The sequence below is a fragment of the Manis javanica genome, chromosome 3, assembly GCF_040802235.1.
Source record: "Manis javanica isolate MJ-LG chromosome 3, MJ_LKY, whole genome shotgun sequence".
In the NCBI taxonomy this organism is placed as follows: domain Eukaryota; kingdom Metazoa; phylum Chordata; class Mammalia; order Pholidota; family Manidae; genus Manis; species Manis javanica.
Window position 1 is genome coordinate 113,158,481 of NC_133158.1, and position 27,509 is coordinate 113,185,989.

Genomic DNA, 27,509 nt, shown 5'->3' on the forward strand with positions numbered 1-27,509 from the left:
GTAGTGTTTTTAAGTTGTTTTAAAAAAAAAGTTCCCCCTCACTTTGGATTAATATAACTATTTTCATTCTTGTCTTTGAATATTTAAGGATTCTCTTTGATTGTAAGTTGAATGCGGTGATGGAATCATAGTAGTGTAATTGCTTTGTGATACTGGACTGGATTCCTCTTCAGTTCCTTTGAGGTTTCTTTCCAGGCCTGATTTAGAAGTCCAAATCCTATGTTATTCTGCATTCTTGAATATTATATTATAAAACTTTCCCATTTCTCTCAACTTCAAAAGAAATGATAGGTATTGTAATGGTTAGATAAAGGTATATAGGCTCATCCTCGGTGGAGTTGTTTTTCTTATTTCGTTATAAATCTAGTTTTGAGGTTTATGCAATTATTTGTGTTTTTCTTTTATTTCTCCCTAAAGACTTTTATAGTAACATCTATATGAGGCTGGAGAGGTCATGGCAGATTGGAATAACTAAAAGCTAGGGCAAAAAGAAATTGGAAAGTGACACATAAATACATATACACTGAGATGCAGGTGTAACCATCATGAGTGGCTCAGGACCCCAGATTGTGTAATTGTTTTAAATGCTGCATGTTTCCATTCATCCAGTACACAAATGCTTACTTGGTAACTAACTGAACTAGGGATATATAGCTAAATGAACCACAGTCTCGGTTTAAGCATCCAGACCAATAGTTATTATATTGATTACCAAATGCTCTATCTGAAGTGAGTGTCAGGTACTTTGTGGAGGAGATGGGGGTGAGGCACTAATTCCACTGAGGAGTGGAAGGCCCTTCAGTGTCACAAGTTTACTCTCCTAAGATAGTTTATGGTGTGAATATTGTCCTTAATAACATGAGCCTCTTTATTTGGCTCTTAAATTTGTATTCTGCATCCTGTTTACAGATCTTGTAAAATTGCAGGTTTTACTGGAGATGAAATACTAGGTGAAATGCTTTCTAAACACAGCTGCACTACTTCCACAAGATTCTGCGATTCTGGGGTTGTTGCTCATTTCCTCTTAATGTTTTTTCTCTTTATTACTTCACATTACTATTCTATCTTAATATAATCTACATTCTCACATTACTATTCTATCTTCTTTTCTTAATATAATAATCTATATTCTCTTAATAAATGCCATGTCATGCATGAAGGTGCCATGCAAATTGTAAAACACAGTGATGATGTAAGGCAAAATCATTTTCAATATTCTTATGGATATTTTTGTTCATATAGGAGCCTGGGAAAGTTACAGATGTGATTTCTTTAGCAGCTGATGATATGCCATGGAGAGAACCCTGAAAAGCCCAGTGTGTAGTTACCTATCTGCTCAGAGTTGCAGGATGTATTGTACTTTAAGTACCATTTTCAGTTTCTGAAAAGAGTAATGGGGGACAATCATGAAAGGGGAGTTATGACAGTTCTCTGATTATGATTTTTGACAGTTTGTCTGGCCTGGCCCTAGATGGCCCTACCATCTTGCTTCTTTGTTTCATCGTGAGTTTGCCTTGTGAGTCTAGTTCCTCTTATTTGACATACTTGGTCATCCTGTCGGTATTAGCCATCACAGCATTTTTTACTCATAGACATCTCATCTAACCTCTTATGAAACACAAAGTTTATAGTGCTTTCTTTTCCTTAAAGGTATTGCCCATGCCACTCCACTAAAACGAGCACTACAGTTTAGCTGTATAGGTTGATCATTTGGTTTTAATCCTTTCAACAGTGGTGGTGACTACCTAATTTTCCTATCATGTCAAAGCCTACTGTTCTTGGGAATGGACTGACTTTGTAGAAAGTCAACTTAAAAAACTTTTTTGTCTTAGTAGAGTTTGTCTGAGTTTGCTGTGATTTCAAAACAGAAATATCTTCCTTTTCAGCTTTTATTTTTCTGGGGCCAATTGAAGGCAATGTTATATAGTCTGTAAGTTTGTAGTTTTTAATCTTAACCTATTTTTTTCCCTCATTAAAGTGATCTTACCCCTTTTTTAGACGAACAGTGCCTTCATTCTGGCTTTGTGCACTGTACTGTGAAAATGATACTGTATTAACCAGTCATATGTCACTGTTAACTTACTGATCCCAACATAATAGATGGTCACTCTTTTACCACTTTCTTTTATGGCTTTTATCATATAGAATGGTGACTCCCACTGTAATTATAGTGCCATTTTACCTGCTGAAATATGCTAGGCTGTTAGAGGAGAGGGTGAAATGGAAACAGCTTTCTAAAATAGTGCTGATTTTTTTTGTGAGAAAAAATGATTTCCTGTATGATCAAAATAAAGCATTGCTAGTATTTCCTTATACTAGTTTCCTGTGAATAGTGAGTATTTGCCACTGCACATAATGAAAAAAAGAACTTTGTATATATATCCTATCTACTGTGCAGAGCAAATTCTGTAAGTGGCTATTGAAACCATATCCCTGTCAAGGACAGAATCAGGAGCTCTAGGAACAGATCCTGTACCTCTCCCCTTCTCCTACCCATACTTCACTAAGCAGGGTTGATCATCTGGATGCCTTAGTGTTGCCTTATTTTATTATGATGAGCTGGAATTCATAGGGTTGTTGACACCAGAGTAAAGACTTAAGTGTGGTATTAACCCATCTGGACCATATTGCTTGAAGCTTGACCTTGGGCTATGCTTTCGTTGCTTTTTCAATTACAGTCTTCTCTGGCCTAGATGGTGTTATTTTGAATACAGGGGAGAATTTGAGGGGAGAAAAGGTACATGTTCCTTTAACTACCTTTTTTTTTTTAAGTTATTTTTTTCTCTGGGAAATGGTAGAATAATGTCTACAATTTTTAAAAAAGATATCTTTTTTCTTTTCTTTCGGAGCTCACTCAGAAAGATAGATTTACGGATAGAAGATAAAATATTTTTTTCCTAAAATGTTAAGCTGAACAAAAACTGAAAAAAAAAACTCCCACTGTTTTCATCTACAGGGTATTCACTATTTTGCCTTTTTAGAAGTATATACAGGAGGATTTTGAAAGGGATGAGTGAAATCTAATAATGTAAATTTTGGTGAGGGCTTTCTTGCCTTACAAGTTTTTCCTTTTTTTTCTGACTTTGTTGAAACCATTAATGAGGGCCTGAAAGAAATCGTGCTTCAGAGAAGATAATCAAATCCAGGTTCTAGCTTTCTTTTGAACGCTTATTCCAGAATAATAGAATGTTAAGATTTGGAGGTGATATTAAAGATAATCCATCCTATTCCTCACTTTTTATGGATGAGAGAACTGAGGACTGGAGAGATCAAATGATTTTTTCAGGGACTCATATTAGTTGCTAGAGAGCTAGACTAAACTTTTGATTTCTATTTCTCGTCTGTTTTTCCACTATTCTCTTTCCCATTACAGGGCTGAATTTCTCATGGATCTTGCCAGGTTTATAAAATGACGAATCTGAGCACATAGCAGCAGTTACAGCATTTCTAATGTAGTATTTGGAGAAGAAAGACCTTTTAATTTCACTTAACTCCCTCAATGTTAAAGGATCAAACTTTGAAAAAAGGTGGTCTAATGTTGTGTCATAACTGTATGTTTAGAGCCCTACTTCTTTGTACTGATTGTAGTGTTGGCTCTCCTTCATAGGCTCATAGAAGGGTCAGACAGAACTGACTTTGATAACTGGAAAACCAAGCAGACAGAACTGACTTTGATACCTGGAAAACCAAGCAGATGTGAAATTATATAGTCCTGTGGCTTAGCTTCAAGTTAAGAAAAAGTTAGGAAAAGACTCCCATGTGTCAACTTGTGATGTTTGGAAGAGAGCAAGAGTATTAAAGTGTTTGGAATTTGGAATTTGTTTTATTTGCTGATCATAGGTCTGTTGTAGTTTGTTTTGCTCCTTTTACAAACCACTTCAAATTCTTGTTGGAAGTATGTGGTAACAATTTTATTTCTGCTTTCTTCTCTTTTGGTCCCATAAAATGAAAATAAAAAGAGATTTTGTATTTCCTCTAACATAGTAGGTAATTATAACTGACATTCATTGGTTACTTACTGTTCAGCACTGTGTTAAGGTTTTTATATGTATTTTTAAATTTAATTGTCATATAGCTCTATGAGACAATTATTATCTGTATTTTATAGATGAAATTGAAACACAAAGAAGTTGTTCAACTTTACATAGCTACAAAGAAGTAAAATATGGATTCAAACACAGTTTTTTTAAAACTTCATTCCATTGCCTCGCAGCATAAAGGTGTTAAAGAGACCCACTAATAAAGGACCCAGAACTTACTCAGCAACATAAGGGTTGGCCATTCACATTACAAAATGATTTAATAAGGGGTTTATTTAAAAAAACAGGTTTTCAGCGTGTGCACTCTGTGTTCTCTGGTCAAAACCCAAAGGAAGCTGTCTCACTGGTAAGGAAGTTTTGGTCACTTAGTTGTGCCACCTGTCAAGTTCCAGGACTTCCCTGGGGTCACTGGGCAATCCCTGACCCATTGTCTTTTCTTTGTAAAGAAAGCCCAGCATTGCCCATGGTGGATAAAGCCATGGAGCTAAACAGGAAACTGGTTGGGGTTGGTAGGTACCATGATGGACATACAGGCAACTGCTCTGAATATCTAAATGGTTAATCAATTTTTATATACAACTTTTAGGATTACATAAAGCAAGGAATATGAATTACATAAAAATTTATGTATTACATAAACAGCTTTATATAACACATAAAACAAGGAATGTAAATGTTAGCTTCAAAATCTGTACATCATTATAATTGGAATATTTATTTTATCTTTTTGATAATTCTTTAGGAGATAGTTATAACTTAGGGTCTCAAATCCATTTTACTCATTTGATGATATTTATGTGCTTATTTGTGACACTATCTTGTTGCACTTTAGATTTCATCATCATGGGACCTAGTTTTAAGAGTATTAATTCCATTTTGAGGATAATACCAACATTGAAATAGATCTGGATGATCTTAAATTGATGGGTAGAATAGTTCTTTATCATACTTACTGGTTTTCAAATAAATAATCTTTTATAAAGAAAACGTGCTCATATTACACATACAATTTAGTTGTCTTTATGGGTAGTCTTGTAAAACAGTGGTTTATTGCATATGCCATGGGTATGCAATTATCTGGGTGGGGAGAGTTCTAATTTTGTGCTTCTCATAGAGCTTCATTTAATTCACAGCCAAAAGCAGTCACCATGTGACTAGAAATGTCTCAGTGTTAATATTTGCTGCTAGATTTTTTCCTGTTCTAGTTTAATGTTTTAGTTAACTATTTTCTGAGTTGATCATAAAAATTTTGATGCATAAGGAGATAAATGAATGGAGATATTATTAAAAATAAATTCCAGGCTTATTCAAGGTACTTAGTAGACAGCCAATTAGAGCTAAATCCTAAAAATCATTTTCGTGTATGTATTTCTCATATAGAAAGGATTTTCATTCATGGTTTTGTATTTGATATTCATAATAAGAGGTCAGCAAACTTTTTCTGTAAAGGGCCAGAGAGTAGGAAATGTTTTAGACTTTGTGGGCAAATGGTCTCTCTACTTAAACTACTTAACTCTGTCATTATAGCATGAAAACTGCTGTAAACAATATGTACATGAATGAGCTTGGCTGTGTTTCCATAAAATTTTGTTTAAGGACACTGATATTTGACTACAATATAATTTTCTCATGTCATTAAGTACTATTTTTCCAATAATTTTTTCAACCATTTAAAAAAGTAAATATACAGTTTTAGCTCATGGGCTATACAGAGCAAGTTATGGGGCGGACTTACCTGACAGGCTATCAGTTGGTGACCCCTGCTTATAGTATAGTCCAGTGAGACTTTGTTGACTACCTTCTGTTTTTTTCCCTTTCCTTTAACATTGTTTATGTTTTGCTTATTTTACTACTTATTCATAAGTTTTATTTTAGTGTTAATATATGTATAACTTTTAAAGGTGAATAATTGAACAAATTTTAATGATTTATTAAATTATAAGCTGTGGAGGGTAGAAATTATAATATTAGCCTTTAATGCCTTGCCCATTTATGAAAGTAATGTGCTCAGTAAGTATTTGGGAATGTTGAAAGAGAAAAATATCTGACATGCAGTATCTGAAGGACTGTCATATAGATTGTTTTATTTCACTTATTCATTCATTTATTAAATATGTATTCCAGAATGGTTCTCATGCTTGCATTAATGAAGAGAAGTATTAGGAGGCAAACTCACCTCAGAATGCAAAGATAAGAGAAAGGAAAAAGCTCTTACTGATTTTGTTCTTTGTGTCATAGTATATACTAGAGTCAGTGATATGGACAGTCCCTCATTTACCCTTACAAAATTTTTAAATAGACATCTCTTTATATACTCATTTTACAGATGAAAAACTTAGATAAAATACCATAGGTTTAGAAAAGTCAGTGGGGGAGCAGAATTTGAACTGAGAACATGCTCTTTCCATATACTTTTATTTATTTATTTTTATTTTTAATTTTTGGTATCATTAATCTACAATTACATGAGGAACATTGTTTACTAGACACCCCCCATCAGCAAGTCCCCCTCACAATTCCCATTACAGTCACTGTTCATCAGCATAGTAAGATGCTGTAGAATCACTACTTGTCTTCTCTGTGTTGCACAGCCCTCCCTGTGCCCACACCATTATACATGCTAATCATAATGTCCCCTTTCTTCCCCCCATCCACATCCTTTATCCCTCCCTTCCCACCCATCCTCCCCAGTCCCTTTCCCTTTGGTAACTGTTAGTCCATTCTTGGGTTCTGTGATTCTGCTGCTGTTTTGTTCCTTCAGTTTTTTCTTTGTTCTTATACTTCACATATGAGTGAAATCATTTGGTGTTTGTCTTTCTCCGCCTGGCTTATTTCACTGAGCATAATACCCTCTAGCTGCATCCATGTTGTTGCAAATGGTAGGATCTGTTTTTTTTTATGGCTGAGTAATATTCCATTGTGTGTATGTACCACATCTTTGTTATCCATTCATCTACTGATGGACACTTAGGTTGCTTCCATTTCTTGGCTATTGTAAATAGTGCTCTGATAAATATAGGGGTACATATGTCTTTTTCAAACTGGGCTGCTGCATTCTTAGGGTAAATTCCTAGAAGTGGAATTCCTGGGTCAAATGGTATTTCTATTTTGAGCATTTTGAGGAACCTCCATACTGCTTTCCACAATGGTTGAACTAATTTACATTCCCACCAGCAGTGTAGAAGGGTTCCCCTTTCTCCACAACCTCGCCACCCCCTTATCCCTCCCTTCTACCCATCCTCCCCAATCCCTTTCCTTTGGTAACTGTTAGTCCATTCTTGGGTTCTGTGATTCTGCTGCTGTTCTGTTCCTTCAATTTTTCTTTGTTCTTATATTCCACATATGAGTGAAATCATTTGGTGCTTCTCTTTCTCCGCCTGGCTTATTTCACTGAGCATAATACCCTCTAGCTCCATCCATGTTGTTGCAAATGGTAGGATTTGTTTTCTTCTTATGGATGAATAATATTCCATTGTGTAAATGTACCAACCACATCTTGTTTATCCATTGATCTACTGATGGACACTTAGGTTGCTTCCATTTCTTGGCTATTGTAAATAGTGCTCTGATAAACATAGGGGTGCATCTGTCTTTTTCAAACTGGGCTCCTGCATTCTTAGGGTAAATTCCTAGGAGTGAAATTCCTGGGTCAAATGGTATTTATATTTTGAGTTTTTTGAGGAACCTCCATACTGCTTTTCCACAATGGTTGAACTAGTTTACATTCCTACCAGCAGTGTAGAAGGGTTCCCCTTTCTCCACAACCTCGCCAACATTTGTTGTCGTTTGTCTTTTGGATGGTGGCAATCCTTACTGGTGTGAAGTGATATCTCATTGTGGTTTTAATTTGCATTTCTCTGATGACTAGTGATGTGGAGCATCTTTTCATGTGTCTGTTGGCCATCTGAATTTCTTCTTTGGAGAAGTGTCTGTTCAGCTCCTCTGCCCATTTTTTAATTGGATTATTTGCTTTTTGTTTGCTGAGGCATGTGAGCTCTTTCTATATTTTGGATGTCAACCCTTTTTCGGGTCTGTCATTTATGAATATATTCTCCCATACTGTGGGATGGCTTTTTGTTCTATTGATGGTGTCCTTTGCTGTACAGAAGCTTTTCAGCTTGATATAGTCTCACTTGTTCATTTTTGCTTTTGTTTCTGTTACACGGTGAGATATGTTCATGAAGAAGTCACTCGTGTTTATGTCCAAGAGATTTTTGCCTATATTTTTTTCTAAAAGTTTTATGGTTTCATGACTTACATTCAGGTCTTTGATCCATTTCGAATTTACTTTTGTGTATGGGGTTAGACAATGATCCAGTTTCATTTTCTTACAGGTAGCTGTCCAGTTTTGCCAACATCGACTGTTGAAGAGGCTGTCATTTCCCCATTTTATCTCCATGGCTCCTTTATCATATATTAATTGACCATGTATGTTTGGGTTAATGTCTGGAGTCTCTATTCTGTTCCACTAGTCTGTGGGTCTGTTCTTGTGCCAATACCAAATTGTCTTGATTACTGTGGCTTTGTAGTAGAGCTTGAATGTGGGTAGTGAGATCTCCCCCACTTTATTTTTCCTTCTCAGGATTGCTTTGGCTATTCGGGGTCCTTGGTGTTTCCATATGAATTTCAGAACTATTTGTTCCAGTTCATTGAAGAATGCTGTTGGTATTTTGATAGGGATTGCATGGAAACTATAGATTGCCTTAGGCTGGATTGCCATTTTGACAATATTAATTCTTAACAGCCAAGAGCATGGGATGAGTTTCCATTTGCTAGTGTCCTCTTTAATTTCTCTTAAGAGTGTCTTGTAGTTTTCAGGGTATAGATCTTTCACTTCCTCAGTTAGGTTTATTCCTAGGTATTTTATTCTTTTTGATGCAATTGTGAATGGAATTGTTTTTCTGATTTCTCTTTCTGCTAGTTCATTGTTAGTGTATAGGAAAGCACCAGATTTCTGTGTATTAATTTTGTATCCTGCAACTTTGCTGAATTCCAATATTAGTTCTAGTAGTTTTGGAGTGGAGTCTTTAGGGTTTTTTATGTACTATATCATGTCATCTGCAAATAGTGACAGTTTAACTTCTTCTTTACCAGTCTGGATTCCTTGAATTTCTTTGTTTTGTCTGATTGTCATGGTTAGAACCTCCAGTACTATGTTGAATAACAGTGGGGAGAGTGGGCATCCCTGTCTTGTTCCTGATCTCAGAGGAAAAGCTTTCAGCCTCTCACTGTTAAGTATGATGTTGCCTATAGGTTTATCATATATGGCCTTTATTATGTTAAGGTACTTGTTGAGAGTTTTTGTCATGAATGGATGTTGAATTTTGTTGAATGCTTTTTCAGTATCTATGGAGATGATCATGTGGTTTTTGTCCTTTTTTTTGTTGATGTGGTGGATGATGTTGATGGATTTTTGAATGTTGTACCATCCTTGCATCTCTGAGATGAATCCCACTTGGTCATGTTGTATGATCCTCTTGATGTATTTTTTAATTCAGTTTGCTAATATTTGATTGAGTATTTTTGCATCTATGTTCATCAGGGATATTGGTCTGTAATTTTCTTTTTTGGTGGGGACTTTGCCTGGTTTTGGTATTAGTGCGATGCTGGCTTCATAGAATGAGTTTGGAAGTATTCCCTCCTCTTCTATTTTTTGGAAAACTTTAAGGAAAATGGGTATTATGTCTTCTCTGTATGTCTGATAAAATTCCGTGGTAAATCCATCTGGCCCAGGGGTTTTGCTCATGGGTAGTTTTTGGTCACCATTTCAGTTTCGTTGCTGGTAATTGGTTTGTTTAGATTTTGTGTTTCTTCCTTGGTAAGTCTAGGAAGGTTGTATTATTCTAAGAAGTTGTCCATTTCTTCTAGGTTTTCCAGCTTGTTAACATATAGATTCTCATAGTGTTCTCTAATAATTCTTTGTATTTCTGTGGGGTCTGTCGTGATTTTTCCTTTCTTGTTTCTGATTCTGTTGATGTGTGTAGATTCTCTTTCTCTCTTTATAAGACTGGCTAGGGGCTTATCTATTTTGTTTATTTTCTCAAAGAATCAGCTCTTGGTTTCATTGATTTTTTTCTATTGTTTTATTCTCCTCAATTTTATTTATTTCTTCTCTGATCTTTATTATGTCCCTCCTTCTGCTGACTTAGGGCCTCATTTGTAGTTCTTTTTCCAATTTCAATAATTGTGACTTTTTTCATTTGGGATTGTTCTTCCTTCTTTAAATATGCCTGGATTGGTATATACTTTCCTCTTAGAACTGCCTTCACCATGTCCTACAGAAGTTGGGGCTTTGTGCTGTTGTTGTCATTTGTTTCCATATATTGCTTGATCTCTATTTTAATTTAGTCATTGATCCATTGATTATTTAGGAGCATGTTGTTAAGCCTCCATGTGTTTGTGGGCCTTTTTGTTTTCTTTGTACAATTTATTTCTAGTTTTATACCTTAGTGGTCTGAAAAGTTGCTTGGTAGAATTTTAATCTTTTTCAATTTACTGAGGCTATTTTTGTGGCTTAGTATGTGGTCCATTCTGGAAAATGTTCTATGTGCGCTTGAGAAGAATGTGTATCGTGCTGCTTTTGTGTGTCGAGTTCTATAGATGTCTATTAGGTCAATCTGTTCTAGTGTGTTGTTCAGTGCCTCTGTGTCCTTACTTATTTTCTGTCTGGTGGATCTGTCCTTTGGAGTGAGTGGTGTGCTGAAGTCTCCTAAAATGAATGTATTGCATTTTGTTTCCTCCTTTAATTCTGTTAGTAGTTGTTTCCCATATGTTGGTTTTCCTATATTGGGTGCATATATATTTATAATGGTTATATCCTCCAGTTGGACTGACCCCTTCATCATTATGTAATGTCCTTCTTTATCTGTTGTTACTTTCTTTGTTTTGAATTCTATTTTGTCTGAAACAAGTACTGCAACACCTGCTTTTTTCTCCCTATTGTTTGCATGAAATACCTTTTTCCATCCCTTGACTTTTAGTCTGTGTATGTCTTTGGGTTTGAGGGGAGTCTCTTGTAAGCAGCATATAGATGGGTCTTGCTTTTTTATCCATTCTGTTGCTCTCTGTCTTTTGATTGGTGTATTCAGTCCATTTACATTTAGGGTGATTATTGAAAGATATGTACTTATTGCCATTGCAGGCTTTAGATTCGTGGTTACCAAAGGTTCAAGGGTAGCTTCTTTACTATTTGTCTAACTTAACTCTCTTATTAAGCTATTGTAAACACAGTCTCATGATTCTTTATTTCTCTCTTCTTATTCGTCCTCCTACATTCTTTGTATGTTAGGTGTTTTATTCTGTGCTCTTTTGTGTTTCCTTTGACTGCTTTTGTGAGTAGTTGATTTTATTTTGTGCCTTTAGTTAGTATTTGGTTGGTCTCTTTTCTTTGCTGTGATTTTATTTTCTCTGGTGACATCTATTTAGCCTTAGGAGTGCTTCCATCTAGAGCAGTCCCTTAAAATATCCTGTAGAGGTGGTTTGTGGGAGGCAAATTTCCTCAGCTTTTGTTGTCTGGGAATTGATTAATCCCTCCTTCATATTTAATTGCTAATCATGCTGGATACAGTGTTGTTTGTTCTAGGCCCTTCTGTTTCATTGAATTAAATATATCATGCCATTCTCTTTTGTCCTCTAAGGTTTTTGTTGAGAAGTCTGATGATAGCCTGATGGGTTTTTCTTACTGTGACCTTTTTTCTCTCTCTGGCTGCCTTTAATACTCTGTCCTTGTCCTCGATCTTTGCCATTTTAATTATTATGTGTCTTGTTGTCCTCCTTGGGTCCCTTGTGTAGGGAGTTCTGTGGGCCTCCATAGTCTGAGAGACTATTTCCTCCCCCTGCTGTGGGAAGTTTTCTGCAATTATTTCTTCAAAGAAACTTTCTACCCCTTTTTTCTCTCTCTTCTTCCTCTGGTACCCCTATAATGTGGATATTGTTCCTTTTGGATTGGTCACACAGTTCTCTTAATATTCTTTCATTCCTGGAGATCCATATATCTCTCTCTGTATCAGCTTCTCTGTGTTCCTGTTCTCTGATTTCTATCCCATTAATGGTCTCTTGCACCTCATCCAGTCTGCTCTTAAGTCCTTCCAGAGATTGTTTTATTTCTGTATTCTTCCTCTGAACTTGATCCTTTAGCTCTTGCATATTTCTCTGCAGGTCCATCAGCATGGTTATCAGCTTTATTTTGAATTGTTTTTCAGGAATATTGGTTAAATCTATCTCCCCAGGCTCCCTCTCAGGAGTTGTCTGAGTAATCCTGGACTGGATCAAATTCTTCTACCTTTACATGATGGTAGAGGTAGTTGTAGGCAGTTGGTGCATGTGTGAGCTGGGAGAACAACGTCCCACACACGGTGAGCAGCTTTCAGTTTTATTTCCTGAGCTGCAAAGGGCAGGGCTGCCGTCAGGGCAGCCCAGAGCCCCGCGGAGAGAAACAGGCGTGCTGTGTGTGCTCTCCTGTGAGAATGGCAACCTTTTGTGCCATGTCCTGGCTTCCTCTGTCTGTGCTGGGCTGCTGCACTCTGGCAGGGCCTCTTACTCTGGGCTGGGCGGCTGTGGAGGAGGCTCTGGGTGGTTGCTGTGGGCGTGGCCACTCCTGTGGCCGCTCCCCTGCTATGGCGGGTCTGCGCCAGAGGGGGAATGGATGGGAGGCTGTTTATTGCCGTGAGGGTCTTCAGAGCTGCACTGTCATTCTGGGGGTTAGGGCTCCTGGAGTTCCCCAGGATTCCCAGCTGCTGGGCTGAGTGTGCTGGGACAGGTCCATCCCACTGTGGAGTCCCTGTCCCTTTAAGTCTTTCAAAAAGCAGTCACTTTTCTTTTGTCCTTGGGGCACTGGCTGTGGGGACCCGCTCGCAGATTTTACTGTTCTGTTTCCCTAATATCCAATACACCATGCAGTGTGTGTCTGTGTTCCCAATGCAGATGACTAGGGCTGGGTATTTAGCAGTCCTGGGGTTCCACTCTCTCCCTGTTCTGACTTGTCTCCTCCCGCCGGTGGACTGGGGTGGGGGGTGCGCTTGGGTCTCGCTGGCCCGCTGCTTGTATCTTACTCCCTTCGTGAGGTGCTGAGTTCTTGCAGATGTAGATGTAGCCTGGCTGTTGTGCTGTATCTTCTGGGCTCTCTTTTAGGATTAGTTGTATTTATTGTATTTTCAAAAATATATATGGTTTTGGGAGGAGATTTCCGCTGCCCTACTCACGCCACCATCTTGGCTTCTCCCCGTATAACTTTTATTTTTATACTAAGGAATATTCATCAATTAACCAGGCTGACTTAGACTAGCCACTTACCAATTGATATGGGTTTTCGCAGACATCTTAGATGACTAAGGACAGAGACTCATTTTTAGAGAAGGTGGAATGTTGAATTGAAGAACCTCAAGATAAACTTCAGATTATTTGAATGTATGACTACTAAAGACTTTATGTTTAAATGATAGGTTAAGCACATTTTCTCTCTTATTTTAGTACGTAAACTCTTGCTCTCTTTAAAAGAGTTGTTTCACTAAAGTATATTATTAGAATTGCATAATGAAATAAGATTGAAGAATATACATGAACTTTCTATCAAACTGTATATTTAATAGAGACCAATGATTAAATCAGATCTTAAACTGATCATATCAAAATGCTTCTTTGCTTGAACGAACATGAAGGGTGAATCAAGCTAAATCAAGTTAAAGGTTAAAAGTTTAAATGAGAGTTTTTGACAAAGTAATTAATTATGGAGTTTATTTCTTGGACTGAAACATTTTGATGTCTATATGCGTTGGCCAGCTATGCAAACCAGCTGAACCTGAGAGGAGTGGATGTGGAGATTAAGAAGAACAGAGGAAAAAAAAAAAAGAACACAGCAAGAAAGATAGAGAAACCAAAGTTAGGATGACAGGAGGCTCACTGACTGCTTATGGCGGACAAGTGATGCAGATTTATTTCATTGTATATAAACAGCACTGTTTATATACACAGGCTCACATCCTGTGAGCTGCCCACAATGATGTCACTTCCAGTGACATCACTGGCTGATCACACAACTGGTGATCTCATATCTGGTGATATCATTTCTGGAAGAGATCTTACTTCTGGCTTCTACACTTCTGGCCGTCCAATTCTGCCACACTTCTGTTCTGGTGTGGAGAGCTCATGCTAGTGAGAGACATAAACAATGATAGACATATGCATGAGGTGCTGTGGGGGCACAGAAGTCAGGTAATCCAGCCTAAGTGCTGGGGAAGAGGCTTCAAAAGGGCCCACCTCTTGGGAAGGTGATGTCTGAACTTACTTCTTTTCATTTAGAGTTATTTTTCAAGAACTGAGTATACATTTACATTTAAGTACATAAAACAACCTGTTTTATCTTTAATTTTTCTAGGGCTGCTTTGGAAGAGGTAGAAGGAGATGTGGCAGAATTGGAGCTAAAACTTGATAAGGTAAATTTCACTTTTTTACTTTTAAAACATTAATTCTTGGTTTCCCTAAATAATGATTTGTGTCTGTAATGCTGGGTGGTTCATGTTCTTTTATCTCCATGAATTTTACACATAAGCAAATTGAGGCTACGTACATTAAGTAGCTTGTTAAAAATCTAAGTTCCAGAGCAAGAATTTGAACCATGTCTGACTTCAAAGCTTACTAGACATCATTTATATTGGTGGAAGTTTGTTTCCTTATCTCCATCAAAAAGATTGCACCTGTCTTTTTTGATGCTTATTGGATTTCGTACATAACCTTGTCATTCTTGTTTATAAATTTGGGTGTGACATGTTAAAATATAAATAAAATTTAAAGTACTCATTACATTTTTTAAAAGCTAATGCCAGAAATGCTTAATATATTTTTAAATAATTGATACTAAATGGTCATATTCTATATAAGGGTAAATATGAATTGATTCCTACCTTCTATACTAATGATTGATAATCTTTTTTTTAATCTCTACCCAAGAAACATTGTCTGCTATATAAAGGCAGAAGTGTGAAAATGAGTAAGACATGGCTTCTGATCTTAAGTTATCATTACTTATTGAGATATGTTTCCTAAAAAATTTATGGAGATAAATCAGATACACACATTTGAAGTACCTTTTCTGAATATAATTTCCTATTATATAATTATTATTGTAAATGGTATTGCTGTGTACAAATCAGTACTTCTCAAACCTTACTCTGCATAGGAATCATTGGGGATCTTATGAAAATAATAGATCCTAATTCAATAAATCCTGATTCAGTAAATCTGAGATTGTGTGTTTCCAACCAGGTTTTAGGTGAGGAACAATGCTGTTATTCCATGGACCCCACTTTGTATAGCAATAATATAAAATGTATTATTTAGTCTGAAGGCTTTGAAATCATAAAGACATGCATATGGTATGTGATAAAAATAGTACATAAACTATATAAAGCAATAGTATATATTTTAAAAAATCAAAATTTTAGAAAATATTCAGTAATGTTATTTTTGTGTACTACTATGTAGTTTTCAAAGTACTTTGATATGCAGTACATTTTTTTCATTTTTGTGGTGTTTCAAATCACAAGGTAGAGGAAGGAGAACCAGGGTTAGAACCCAAATGTTTTCATTCTTAGTTCAGTGCACTTTTGTACCACTCTACTTCTGGATCCACATTTGGGGAGCACATGCCACTTGGAAATTTTCTGAGTAAATGCTAACAAATTTCCAGGCAAGTGTTTTTACAAATTAATGTTAACAGTTTTGGTAAGGGTGTTACTTCAAAAACTTTATTTCCTATTGAAAATTATATTTATGGGATTATTATTGTTATTTTACCTGAGGTATTATGTTTATTTTTAAGCACTCTTTGAAACAGGTTTTAAAACCCTTAAAGTAAGCAACAGAACATGTAGTTTGATTTTCTGATAGATATTTGAGAAAGTATATAAAAGGGCAAGGTTTTTTAAAGAATCACAGGGTACTGTAATAAGGGTATTTATTCTCTTGAAGTAGAACTGTATCCAAATCATAGGAAACATTTTGTGGTTCTGAAGGGACCTCAAAATTTAAAGTATCTAAACAGGTAGAATCCACTGATAGCGTGTTTGTTAATGATTTTGCTTTTATGAGTAGCTTTATTTTTTTCCCCCTTTACATCATTTGGTTGCGGCTGGGAGACTGACAGCATCTTAAAACCAAAAGATTCAAATGTAAAACAAGTGTTGGCATTTAGCACTAAGAACTCTAAGCCCTTTCTAGAGTATATATTACTAAGAGCATCATGGAAGCTTTGATATCTTTTAAAATATCATCTTCTACCCAAGTAAAATTTCCATAGTTGCTTTTATGTTTCTCTAGTTAAAATCTTTATCCTTTATAAAATGTACCTCTCCCAAATTCTTAAACTATTGTCTATGCCTTTTACTTTAGAATTATGAGGGGTTAGCATAGAGAAGAGATCCTGAGAGAAAAAAGGAATGGTTGTTATTGATGGTGGTAACTTTGAAGGATTAGTGGAGGGGAGGGGTTGCCCAATACTAGTTTGTTTCATAACTTTGTGCAAGGCAAGTTCCACCTGTAATAACATTGTAAATCATGTCATCAACAGGTTAAACTAGCTTGATGACTTAGCTTATATTTATTTTGCTTATAATATATTCTACCGATAGTTATTCTCTTCCTGGTGAATAATGCTTCATGAGTGACATTGTTCGACTAGGTCCAATTATTTGTCCATTCTTCTAGGTGTCCTGGCATTGGCAGCATCATAGAGCATCACAGTTTCTTCTAGGTATAATTTCTGTATCTGTTGCATCTTCTCACTGGAATGCTTGCTCTTTGTTTTCTTGTTTTTTTTTTAATTCTTAATTTTTTTATTAAGATATCATTGATATACACACTTATGAAGGGTTTCACATGGAAAACATTGTGTTTACTACATTCACCCATATTATCAAGTCCCCTCCATACCCCACTGAAGTCACTGTCCATCAGTAAGATGCCACAGAGTCACTACTTCTCTGTGCTACACTGTCTTCCACGTGACCACCCCCTCCACACACACACCATGTGTACTAATCATAATACCCCTCAATCCCCTTCTCCCTCCCTCTACACCCACCTTCCCCCACCCCTCCCCTTTGGTAACCGCTGTTCCCTTCTTGGGTTCTGTGAGCCTGCTGCTGTTTTGTTCCTTCAGTTTTTCTTTGTTCTTATACTCCACAGATGAGTGAAATCATTTGATACTTGTCTTTCTCTGCCTGGCTTATTTCACTGAGCATAATACCCTCTAGCTCCATCCATGTTTGTTGCAAATGGTAGGATTTGTTTTCCTCTTATGGCTGAATAATACTCCATTGTGTGTATGTACCACATCTTCTTTATCCATTCATCTACTGATGGACACTTAGGTTGCTTCCATTTCTTGGCTATTTTAAATAGTGTGCAGTAAACATAGGGGTGCATATGTCTTTTTGAATTTGATAACTTGTTTTCTTTGGGTGAATTCCTGGGTCAAATGGTATTTCTATTTTTAGTTTTTTGAGGAACCTCCATATTGCTTTCCACAATGTTTGAACTAATTTACATTCCCACCAGCAGTGTAGGAGGGTTCCACTTTCTCTGCATCCTTGCCAGCATTTGTTGTTCCTAGTCTTTTTAATGGGTGGGGTGTGAGGTGATACCTCATTTGCTTGCTCTTTGTTAAGCAGATACCCTTTAAATCACAGCTCAAGTACACCCAGACTTAAATTTTTTTTCTTGTATTGCATTGCTTCTTGCATGCACTTAAATCTCAATTATTATATTACTGTAATTTTTGGTTTGTAGCATAGTCTAATATGAAGAGCACAAAGCCTGGGACAAGACTGTCGGCATTTCATCTGATTCTACCACTTAATTAAGCTGTAATGGTCTTGGGCAAATTCCTTAACCTTCCTATGCTTCAGTTTCTTCATTTCCAAAATGAGGAAAATAAGTAAAATAAGAGTATATCTGTCTCATAGGGCCATGAAAATAAGATGAGATGTGTTAATACATATTATGTGCTTAGCATGTTTCTTGGCATATGATAAGTTCTAAATGAATGTTAATGATGATGGTGTCTCTTCAACTGTTAGTTCCTTGAAGACAAACTCTTTAAAGGGGGGAAAAAAACCTCTCCTTTGTTGTGTACTTCTCTGTGCCAAGTCTTATGTTTTACTTGTATTATTAGCAGTCTTGCACAACAGTGTTGCAAAGTGGTATACACAGTTAGCATAGGTTAAACATGAGAGTTAGGATGTTACTAGACAAGGATAGCCAACAAATAGTTGTTTGTATGCCCATCATCTGGCAAAGTGCCTATGACAGTTGTTACTTTAGTGAAAACATGTTGAATGAATTGGGGTCACTAGCTTAATAATTTTGACTAACTTGACATATATTCTTATGCTTAGGTAAAAATCTCCTCTCTTTATAGGCTTATATTAGTTATATCTGTCATCACTATCATCTAATAAGAATGTTGACAGCTGGCAAAGTATCTATTATCAAGTCAGTACTTGATTTAATTTTTTTATGTTTAAATATTTATTCCATTTGAAATTAATTTGAGGGTTTGGAATCCAACTTAGTTTCTTTCTTTTTTCCCTGTAAGATAGGTGTCTAGTGTCTGTATGTCATTTATTGGATAATTTTTCCCCCACTGGCTGTAATTTTACTTTAATCAAGTACTACGTATTTGAATCAGTTTCTTGACTCTGTATTGTATTCTACTGATCAATTTGTCTATTCATATCCATTACCAGACTTAATTCCTGCATTAATATAATCTGTTTTAATAACACAGAGGCTAATGTCCCCACTTCATTGTTCTTTTTCAGTTTTTTGTTTGTTTTTGTTTTTGCTCTTCTTGCATTCTGGTTACTCTGTATGGATTTTAGAATTAGGTTTTCTCATTTTTAAGACATCCAATTTTTTGTGATTAGCAAACTATTAGGCTAGTCTCGGACAGCATTTCTCAGAGCAGGTTTTGTGGAACATTGGTCCTATGAGAGTGCTTCATCTAAAGAGATTTCCATGTCAAATATTTTTGAGAAATGCTGTATATTATACCTCTCATCTAGGATTCATTATACACATTAATATACCAAAAGCTCTTAAAAGTTTAGCAGTAAAGAAATCTGTTTAACTTTTTGAAAGAGTTTTTCAGACTTATTTTATTACATAATCATTATTTTGGTACAGAATATTTCCTGTAGGATGTTCTGTAGAATATATATTGGGAAACATTGATCTATCATTATATGTTCTTCATCTATAGTTTATAACTCACTGTAATCTGGCTATAGCCCCCCAGTCATTTTTCTTAAAACTATTTTTGCCAGGGATGCCAGTGGAAACTCAAAATACATTTTTTTTTTTGAGAGGGCATCTCTCATATTTATTGATCAAATGGTTGTTAACAGTTAACAACAATAAAATTCTGTACAGGGGACTCAATGCACAATCATTAATCCACCCCAAGCCTAATTTTCGTCAATCTCCAATCTTCTGAAGTATAACGAACAAGTTCTTACATGGAGAACAAATTCTTACATAGTGAATAAGTTACATGGTGAACAGTACAAGGGCAGTCTTCACAGAAACTTTCGGTTTTGATCATGCATTATGAACTATAAACAATCAGTTCAAATATGAATATTCGTTTGATTTTTACACTTGATTTATACGTGGATACCACATTTCTCTCTTTATTATTATTATTTTAAATAAAATGCTGAAGTGGTAGGTAGATGCAAGATAAAGGTAGAAAACATAGTTTAGTGTTGTAAGAGAGCAAATGTAGATGATCAGTTGTGTGCCTGTAGACTATGTGTTAATCCAAGCTAGACAAGGGCAATAAAACATCCACGGATGCAGCGGATTTCTCTCAGAACGGGGTGGGGGGGGAGAGGTTCTAAGCCTCACCTCTGTTGATCCCCAATTTCTCACCTGATGGCCCCCCTGCGACTGTGCCTGTCTTAGGTTGTTCCTCCCTTGAGGAATCTTATCCGTCAAAAGTCATTTTTAAAGTCTTTTAAAACTTGATTTTTATGGATTCAAAACCTGTTATTCATCATCCATCTTTTAATACTTTGTTCTTTCTCTTGACTTTGGTGAAACAGTTTTTTTGCTTTTCCTGTCTTTCTTTTCTGTCTCCTTTATGGTGTTCTCACTCTACATGCTCTGCCATCTGCTTTTTATGTAGGATACAGCACTGCAGTACTGATACATGTATTTGCTGATGACTCCTGTATCTGTATCCTTTTGAGCTTCAAACATCTGTTTTTACTGGAGTTTGATCAGTTTTTCCGCATGGCTTATCTCAAGGGTTCATCTAGTTCAGGCCCAACATGTGAAAACGAGTCTTTTGCTGGCCAGTTTAGTGTGTTTGTGTGAATTACTGTCTTGTAGCAGATGTAGCCCTTGGCAAGCAGAGCTCAGGCTGGATTTCAGCCCCTATTTTCCTGCATGGTAAGACACAGTCTATGTAACTGTACATGAGTACTTGACTGTAATTTGTGAATTTGTCTTCTCTTTTCTCCTTTCTTACTGACTTAATTCATCCTCTCATGGTTTTTGGTCTACTCTCCTTATTTTTATTCTTTCTATTTCTTTGTCTTTATTTTTTCTCCTTTTAGGTCTTTATTGTAAAATGGAATGCTGGTTAATTCACCCAGTTAATGTCTTAATTGTTTCCCATAAAATATGAACATTTTAGCATTGCACACAGGCTTTTCCTGATCTGGCCCTTGTATACATTTTTCAGTGTCACACTTTTTTGACCCACATTTTTATACTGTACTAAGCTACTTGGTGCCTCTGGTTTGCCCTGCTCGTTTAAGCTTCTGGACTTTAGCACATGCTCTTCGTGGAGTAGTAACTCCCCATTACACTCATCCGATTGGCTAATTCCTGTTTGTCGGCAGGGTTTTTCTCATGTGTTAACCTATTTGAGGAATCCTTCCCTAATTCCCATAGTCCTGGTTAGATATTGTTCCTTTGTTTGCCCATGCATGGTTTTGTCATGCCTGGTGGTTGTGTTTGTGCTATATAGAATTTGTCTGCTTTCTACCAGTTAGAATTAAAGTGCCTGGGAACATAAAGTGTGTTTTTAATTTCTGTTCCTCTAGGCCCTAGGGCAGCAGTTTTAAATTACACTTCTGAGGTCCTTTAGGTGTTTCTAAAGTGTTTTTCTGGGCTCTTTCTCCTCTTGGTGTTTCCCCCTTCCCACTTCTTGAGTATCCTTCCCTTCTTCCACTGGAGCAGCTCTACTTTTATCTTTTTTTTACATTTGACATCCACCCAAGATTTTATTTGTTTAAAGAAATGTTCTGTGTCTGAATGAAAGAGAGAAAAGAAAGAGAAAGAAGGAAGGAACAGAAAAAAGAAAGGGAGGGAGGGAGAAAGGGAGTGTTAGAAAGAGAAAGGTGAAAAAGGAAAAGGAGGAAAGGGGGAAAAGCTCAATCCTAACACCTAGCACAGTTCTTAGAAAAGTAGGCATTGGAGAAAAATGGTTGATTAATCAATTCAGACATCTGCTTTGATCGACTGATATTGGAATGGTCAGCATGACTAACCCAACATATCCCTTTTCCTCCAACATACCAGTTAAAAAAGAAAATTAAATATCTTTTATCATATGACTTGTATTATTGCCTGAATTTCTCTTTCTTCCTTCTAAGAAAGGCTCACTAAAGTTTTAGAGTTAATTTATGAGATTGAATGTGACTTGATAAAATGAAATATATGTATGTTTTTTTAAATCAGAAAGTCTCTCCCCTGAAAGATAAACTTTTTTGGTACAGCTTTACTATGAATTTGCTTTATAAGCCAGAGGAAAAAAAGAACAATGTTCAGTTAATCTGTTTGGATATATTAATGAGCCATAATTTATCTTAACTAAGCTAACTCATATATTTACTGCTAACACTTGTTCAACTAGGTAATTTGTAAAATTATTTTCAGCCTGATGTATTGTTTTCTTTTTCAGCTTGTGAAGCTTTGTATTGCAATGATTGATACTGGAAAGGCCTTTTGTGTTGCAAATAAACAATTCATGAATGGAATTCGCGACCTGGCACAGTATTCTAGTAATGATGCTGTAGTTGAGGTTAGTATTGTTAAAATTATATAAAATGGTAAATGCAACAAGACATTAAGGAATTATGCACTTTTAAACTTTCCTAATAGTTACACTGGTCCTTAAAATTAGAAGTAGAAAAGCTGTCACCTAGTGCTATCTTGTATAATCCTGTTTTCTAGGATATTTAGAAGTTGATGGTTGATTTGCATTGTGAATATAAGTTTACTTGCTGCTAGACGAGCTGAACCATCTACAAGAGGACCTGAGCAGGGAGAGTAGGATCATGCTTACTAGCAGTCCTTATGAGGGCAAGCAGAGAGCATTAACATGGGAATAGTATCCAGCTGTGTATGGGGCACTGCATAGGAAAAATTTCTGGTCAGCTAGCTATGCTGGGTTAGCTTAGGCCCTTGGTACACTATGTGGTATCATATTTCTTTAATGAGTAATGCTAACTGGTGAAGAAATGGATGTGGTTATTTGATTATTTGATTCATAGATGCTAAAGGAGCACAGTCTTGATACACAATTTTAGATTTAGGTTTGTATGTGCCATTCCTCCCTGTTAGCATACTATTGATAGGGTAGTACTTCTCTTTGACTGTCCTAGGGTGTTACTGTTAATATATGCAGACTTGACCTCTCTATAGAGCATGCCTATGAGGAAATGCCATGAAATTGTCATTGAAAGTAAATGTTATTGTTTATAATGTAACTTTATCTTTCTGTCAAAAATTCTGAGGTAGCATATTTGTGGCCTATTTCTGTGGCTTGTAAATGACTTGGTTTTCTTTGGATTCTTTCTCATAGACAAGTTTGACCAAGTTTTCTGACAGTCTTCAAGAAATGATAAATTTTCACACAGTAAGTATCAATAAGTAGGTGTTACTAAGACCATGTTAAAATTTAGTATTTTTCTTGAAATATTTTATAAAATTACTGAAGTTGTAATTTAATAACTTTGTTTTGTCAGCTTTTTAGTTGCGTGGATCTAAAATATATGTGTGTATGTGAGAGAGAGAAAGAGAAGTATATACATTTTATTTTCCATTCTAATGTAGTGAACTTAATATCAATAAAGTACATACCCAGAAAAATTATTTTTTTCCTTTAAGTAGTGCCTTTGTAAGTTTTTAAGGAATTACTTCAAGATTTCTCAAAAATAAAGAAGCAAACATCACCTTTGTAAATTTAGCTATGTATTTTGAAATATTTAAAAATATATCCCCTTTGTCTAATCAGTTGCCATTATTAAAGACTTCTGTATTCTTTGAGCCACTGATATGTGTGTTTAAGGCCATTATCCTTCAAGAGTGAGGGGCTAAATGTATTACTTCTGGAGTATCAAGAAATTCCTTTATAAATTTTGTAAAAGTTTACTTGAAAATATGGTAGCTTATAAGGTATATATACTTCTTAAAATTTTTTTTATTGAGGTATACTTGACATAATGTTATACTAGTTTCAAGAGTACAATATAATGTCCATATTTGTGTATATTGCAAAACGGTCACCACAGTAAGTCCAGTTAACATCCATCACCATACATAGTCAAAAATTTTTTTTCTTATGATGAGAACGTTCAACACCCACTCTCTTAGCTACTTTGAGATGTGTAATACATTAGCTATAGTCACCATGCTGTAGGTTATATCCTTGTGACTTACTCATTTTATAACTGGAAATTTGCCCATTATGTCTTTAGCCCATTATGTCTGCCATCCACCCACTGCCTCAGGCAACCACGAATCTTGTTTTCTATATCCATCGCAGATTTCTTTTTGTTGTTGTAGTTGTTTTTTGGTTATCTTTTAGATTCCATATCTGAGTGAGATCATATGGTATTTATCTTTTCCTCTTTGACTTATTTCATTTAGAATAATGTCCTCAAAATCCATCCATGTTGTCACAAATGGCAAGATTTCATTCTTTTTTATGGCTGAGTAATATTCCACTGTGTGTGTGTGTGTGTATGTATGTATGTGTGTATATCTCTACTACACTTTTTTATCCATTCATCATCAATGGACATTTAGGTTATTTCCATCTCTTAGTTATTGTAAATAATGCTGCAAGGAACATGGGGCTGCATATATCTCTCAATATCGGTGTTTTTATTTTCTTTTGGTAAATACCCGGAAGTGGAATTTCTGGGTCATATAGTAGTTCTGTTATTTTTTGAGGAACCTCTATACTGTTTTCCATAGTGGTTGCACCAATTTACAATCCTATGAAAGTGTACGAGTGCTCCCTTTTCTCTCCATTGTTACCAAGACTTGTTAATTTTTGTTTGTTTTATAATAGCCATTTTAACGGGTGTGAGGTGATATTTTATTGTAGTTCTGGTTTACTTTTTCCTGATGATTAGTGATAGAGAGCATCTTCTCATGTACCTATTAGCCATCTGTATGTCTTCTTTGGAAACTTATCTCTTCAGATCCTCTTACCATTTTTTAATTGAACTGTTTGACTTTTCTGCTACTGAGTTGTATGAGTTGTTGAATATTAACCTCTTATCAGATATGTGTATCTCTTCAGATCCTCTTACCATTTTTTAATTGGACTGTTTGACTTTTCTGCTACTGAGTTGTATGAGTTGTTGAATATTAACTTCTTATCAGATATGTGATTTGGATATATTTCTGTCCTTTGGTAGGTTGCCTTTTTATTTTGTTGGTGGTTTCCATTGCTGGGCAGAAACTTTTTATTTTGATGTGATCCCACTTTTTATTTTTGTTTTTGTTGCCTTTGCTTTTACTTTGGAATCCAAAAAATCATCACCAAGACTGATTGATGTCCAGGAACTTACTGCCAATGTATTTCTTCTAGGAGTTATATAGTTTCAGGTCTCACATTCAAGTCTTTAATACATTTTGAGTTAATTTTTGTTTTATATGCATCTTATAAATGTTTAAATGCTGTCATATGTCATATATGACTGTCATAACTATTCAGTGCTTCAAAATTATTAGTGGCTGTCACTGAGAAGAGTATCAGTACTTACGTTCTTTATCAAATTTGCTGTTTCTTGGTTCTAGGTTGATTTGATTTTCTTTCTTTTTTTTGGGGGTCAACACATTAAGGATACTACTTATTTTAATTGTAGTTCAGATCTTTTCATGTATTTATTGTTCTCCTGCCATGGTTACGATTGTTCTCTGTTCAAATCCTTTGCCCATTTTTAAATTGTTTTTTTTTTTTTTAGCTGAATTCTTTTTATATTCTGGATATAAAACCCTTATCAACTCTATGATGTGTTAATATTTTCTCTGATTCTGTAGGTATTTTTCATTTTACTGGTAATGTCTTTTAATGCACAAAAGTTTTAATTTTCATGAAGTCTGATTGATCTATTTTCTCTTCTGTTGCTCCTGCTATTGGGGTCGTAGTAAAAATCATTGACAAATTCCAAATCATGAAAATTTATCCCTTCATTTTCTTCTGAGAGTTTTATGGTATTAGCTCTAATATTTTTCATCAATTTGTTTTTAATGACCTCTAATTACTTTGCTTTTTGCCTTCTAGTGAATTTAGATGTCGATGTATAGTATATTGATTTCTTTTTAAATTAAGTGATCTTTTAGATTTGTAAGCTTTACATTTTAAAGTCTAATACAGTGAGGACTATTTTTGATAAAAGATGTTGATTTTAAATTAACAGTAATAGGTCAAATGTTTTCTCATATGTTATCATTTGTAATAGTCCTGTTTGTCTATTTTCTTTAAATCAATAAGTCTTACATTACTGCTTTATTAAAAAACAAAATTTACTCAAGTAAATTTGAAGATCTAATTGACTTTATTGAGTGATTCATGAACCAGGCAGCATCCCCTCTAGCAAGTAGAGAGATGCGCCTAGAAATTGTACAAAATGGAAAGTTTTTATAGAAATGAGGGTGGAGGGAAATCATTAGCAAAAGAAAGTAAATTGTTTCAGGCAAGGTCATTTTCTCTGCGGGGCAGAGCAGGAGGTCTTATAATTCAGATTCCCTCTTCTTTTGGGGAAGATGGCAAAGGCTCATGTGATAGATTATCTAATTGGTGATGCTGACCAGAAAATTCTTGAGTGACTGCATTCTGGGGATGTTGATACTGTAACTGTTTTTAAGTATTGGGGCCTGGTTTGGTGACTTGCTTAACAGAAGTGACACCATGTTGGGCCTGTGTCTTTCTTTTTAACACTTTAAGAATATCTTGCTCTTTGTTATAGTTTATAAAAGTTATGGTTAAGACAGTCTTTTGGTAAATAAATTGTTTAAATGTATATCGGAAGCTTTCTTGTCAAGAAATCTTTGAAGTATTTTATAAATCACTCTTTCAGAGTTAATTAAATCTCTAAAAATTAAGTTTGTTTTAAGCAAGGTATATTATTATAATTTGCTTCAAGAAGATAGAGACTGTACTACTTTTTTTAGTGCTAGTGTGCAGCTTGCTTCTTGAACTGATCCCAATAATGTATTCTTTTTTTTCTAAGATTGAAAGCAATCAGTGTTAATGACTTTAATAGTGTAAAAAAATTAATATTTAATAATTATGATATGACAGAGACAACTTAGAGTTTAGGCTCCACTGTTATTAGCTGTATAATTTTGGTCAGTTTACTTACTTTCATTTTTCAGTGTACTGTTCTGTAAGAAGGGACTAATAAAATTTGCCATTCCTATATGTAAGGTCATTGTGAGGAGCAAAATTTGTGCAAGTAGTCTCTGGAGAGTAAAATCTCTTCATTTACTGTATCTGTTGGCATAAACTCCAGAAAATAGAAACACTTCAGGTATTTCTGATAGGAAGGTTTTAACATAGTAAATTGGTTACAAAGTATTGAAAGGGTTGGAGGAATAAAGTTAAGGTGATACCATCTAGATATTAGTAAAAGTGGGAAGTATTATTAACCCTAGGGCTGGAGGAACAAAAGGGAAAGTGGTATTACCCAGAGCCTATAAGGACTGTACTGTTGAGAATACTGCCATTGCTACCTAGCCAGGAAGCCAGGAACTTTCCTTTTTGTTGCTGCTGCAAGCGCTAAGGATGACATTCTAATGACACTGCCTGGATTGGTCATTGATGCTTCTAAAAGTTGAAGTAGCTCGCAGTTATTCACTGGTGGTTGTGTCAGAACAGCAGCGGAAGAAAAAGTGATTTCTCCTTATCTCATCTTCTGCCTCTTAACATTTGCTTCCATTGGCAGAACCTAAACTCTTAGCTTGCTTGGGGGTCTGGGAAATGTACTTTGTAGATTTCTGGCCCCTGGCTGTATAGAGGAGGAGACTGTGGAAGGGCGATGCAGTGGTGAAGGCCAGCCAACCAACACAGCAATCATATAGGCTATAATTTTGAGAATATTTTTAGTAAGCAAATTATGCAACTTAATGATTTTTATCCTTAAAACTTTTTTCTGTGACTTTTCT

The 27,509-nt window shown here is 35.6% G+C and overlaps 1 protein-coding gene across 2 annotated transcripts in view; it reads left to right on the forward strand.

Annotated features, from left to right (window-relative positions):
- The window catches only part of ACAP2 (ArfGAP with coiled-coil, ankyrin repeat and PH domains 2), a 157,989-nt gene that overhangs the window by 38,262 nt on the left and 92,218 nt on the right, over positions 1 to 27,509 (forward strand). For both annotated transcript variants that reach the window (XM_037024133.2, XM_073231868.1), the window contains exons 2-4: positions 14,413 to 14,470; positions 22,009 to 22,128; positions 22,912 to 22,965. In XM_037024133.2, coding sequence (XP_036880028.2) covers positions 14,413 to 14,470; positions 22,009 to 22,128; positions 22,912 to 22,965 — 232 coding nt within the window. The remainder of the gene's footprint in view (positions 1 to 14,412; positions 14,471 to 22,008; positions 22,129 to 22,911; positions 22,966 to 27,509) is intronic.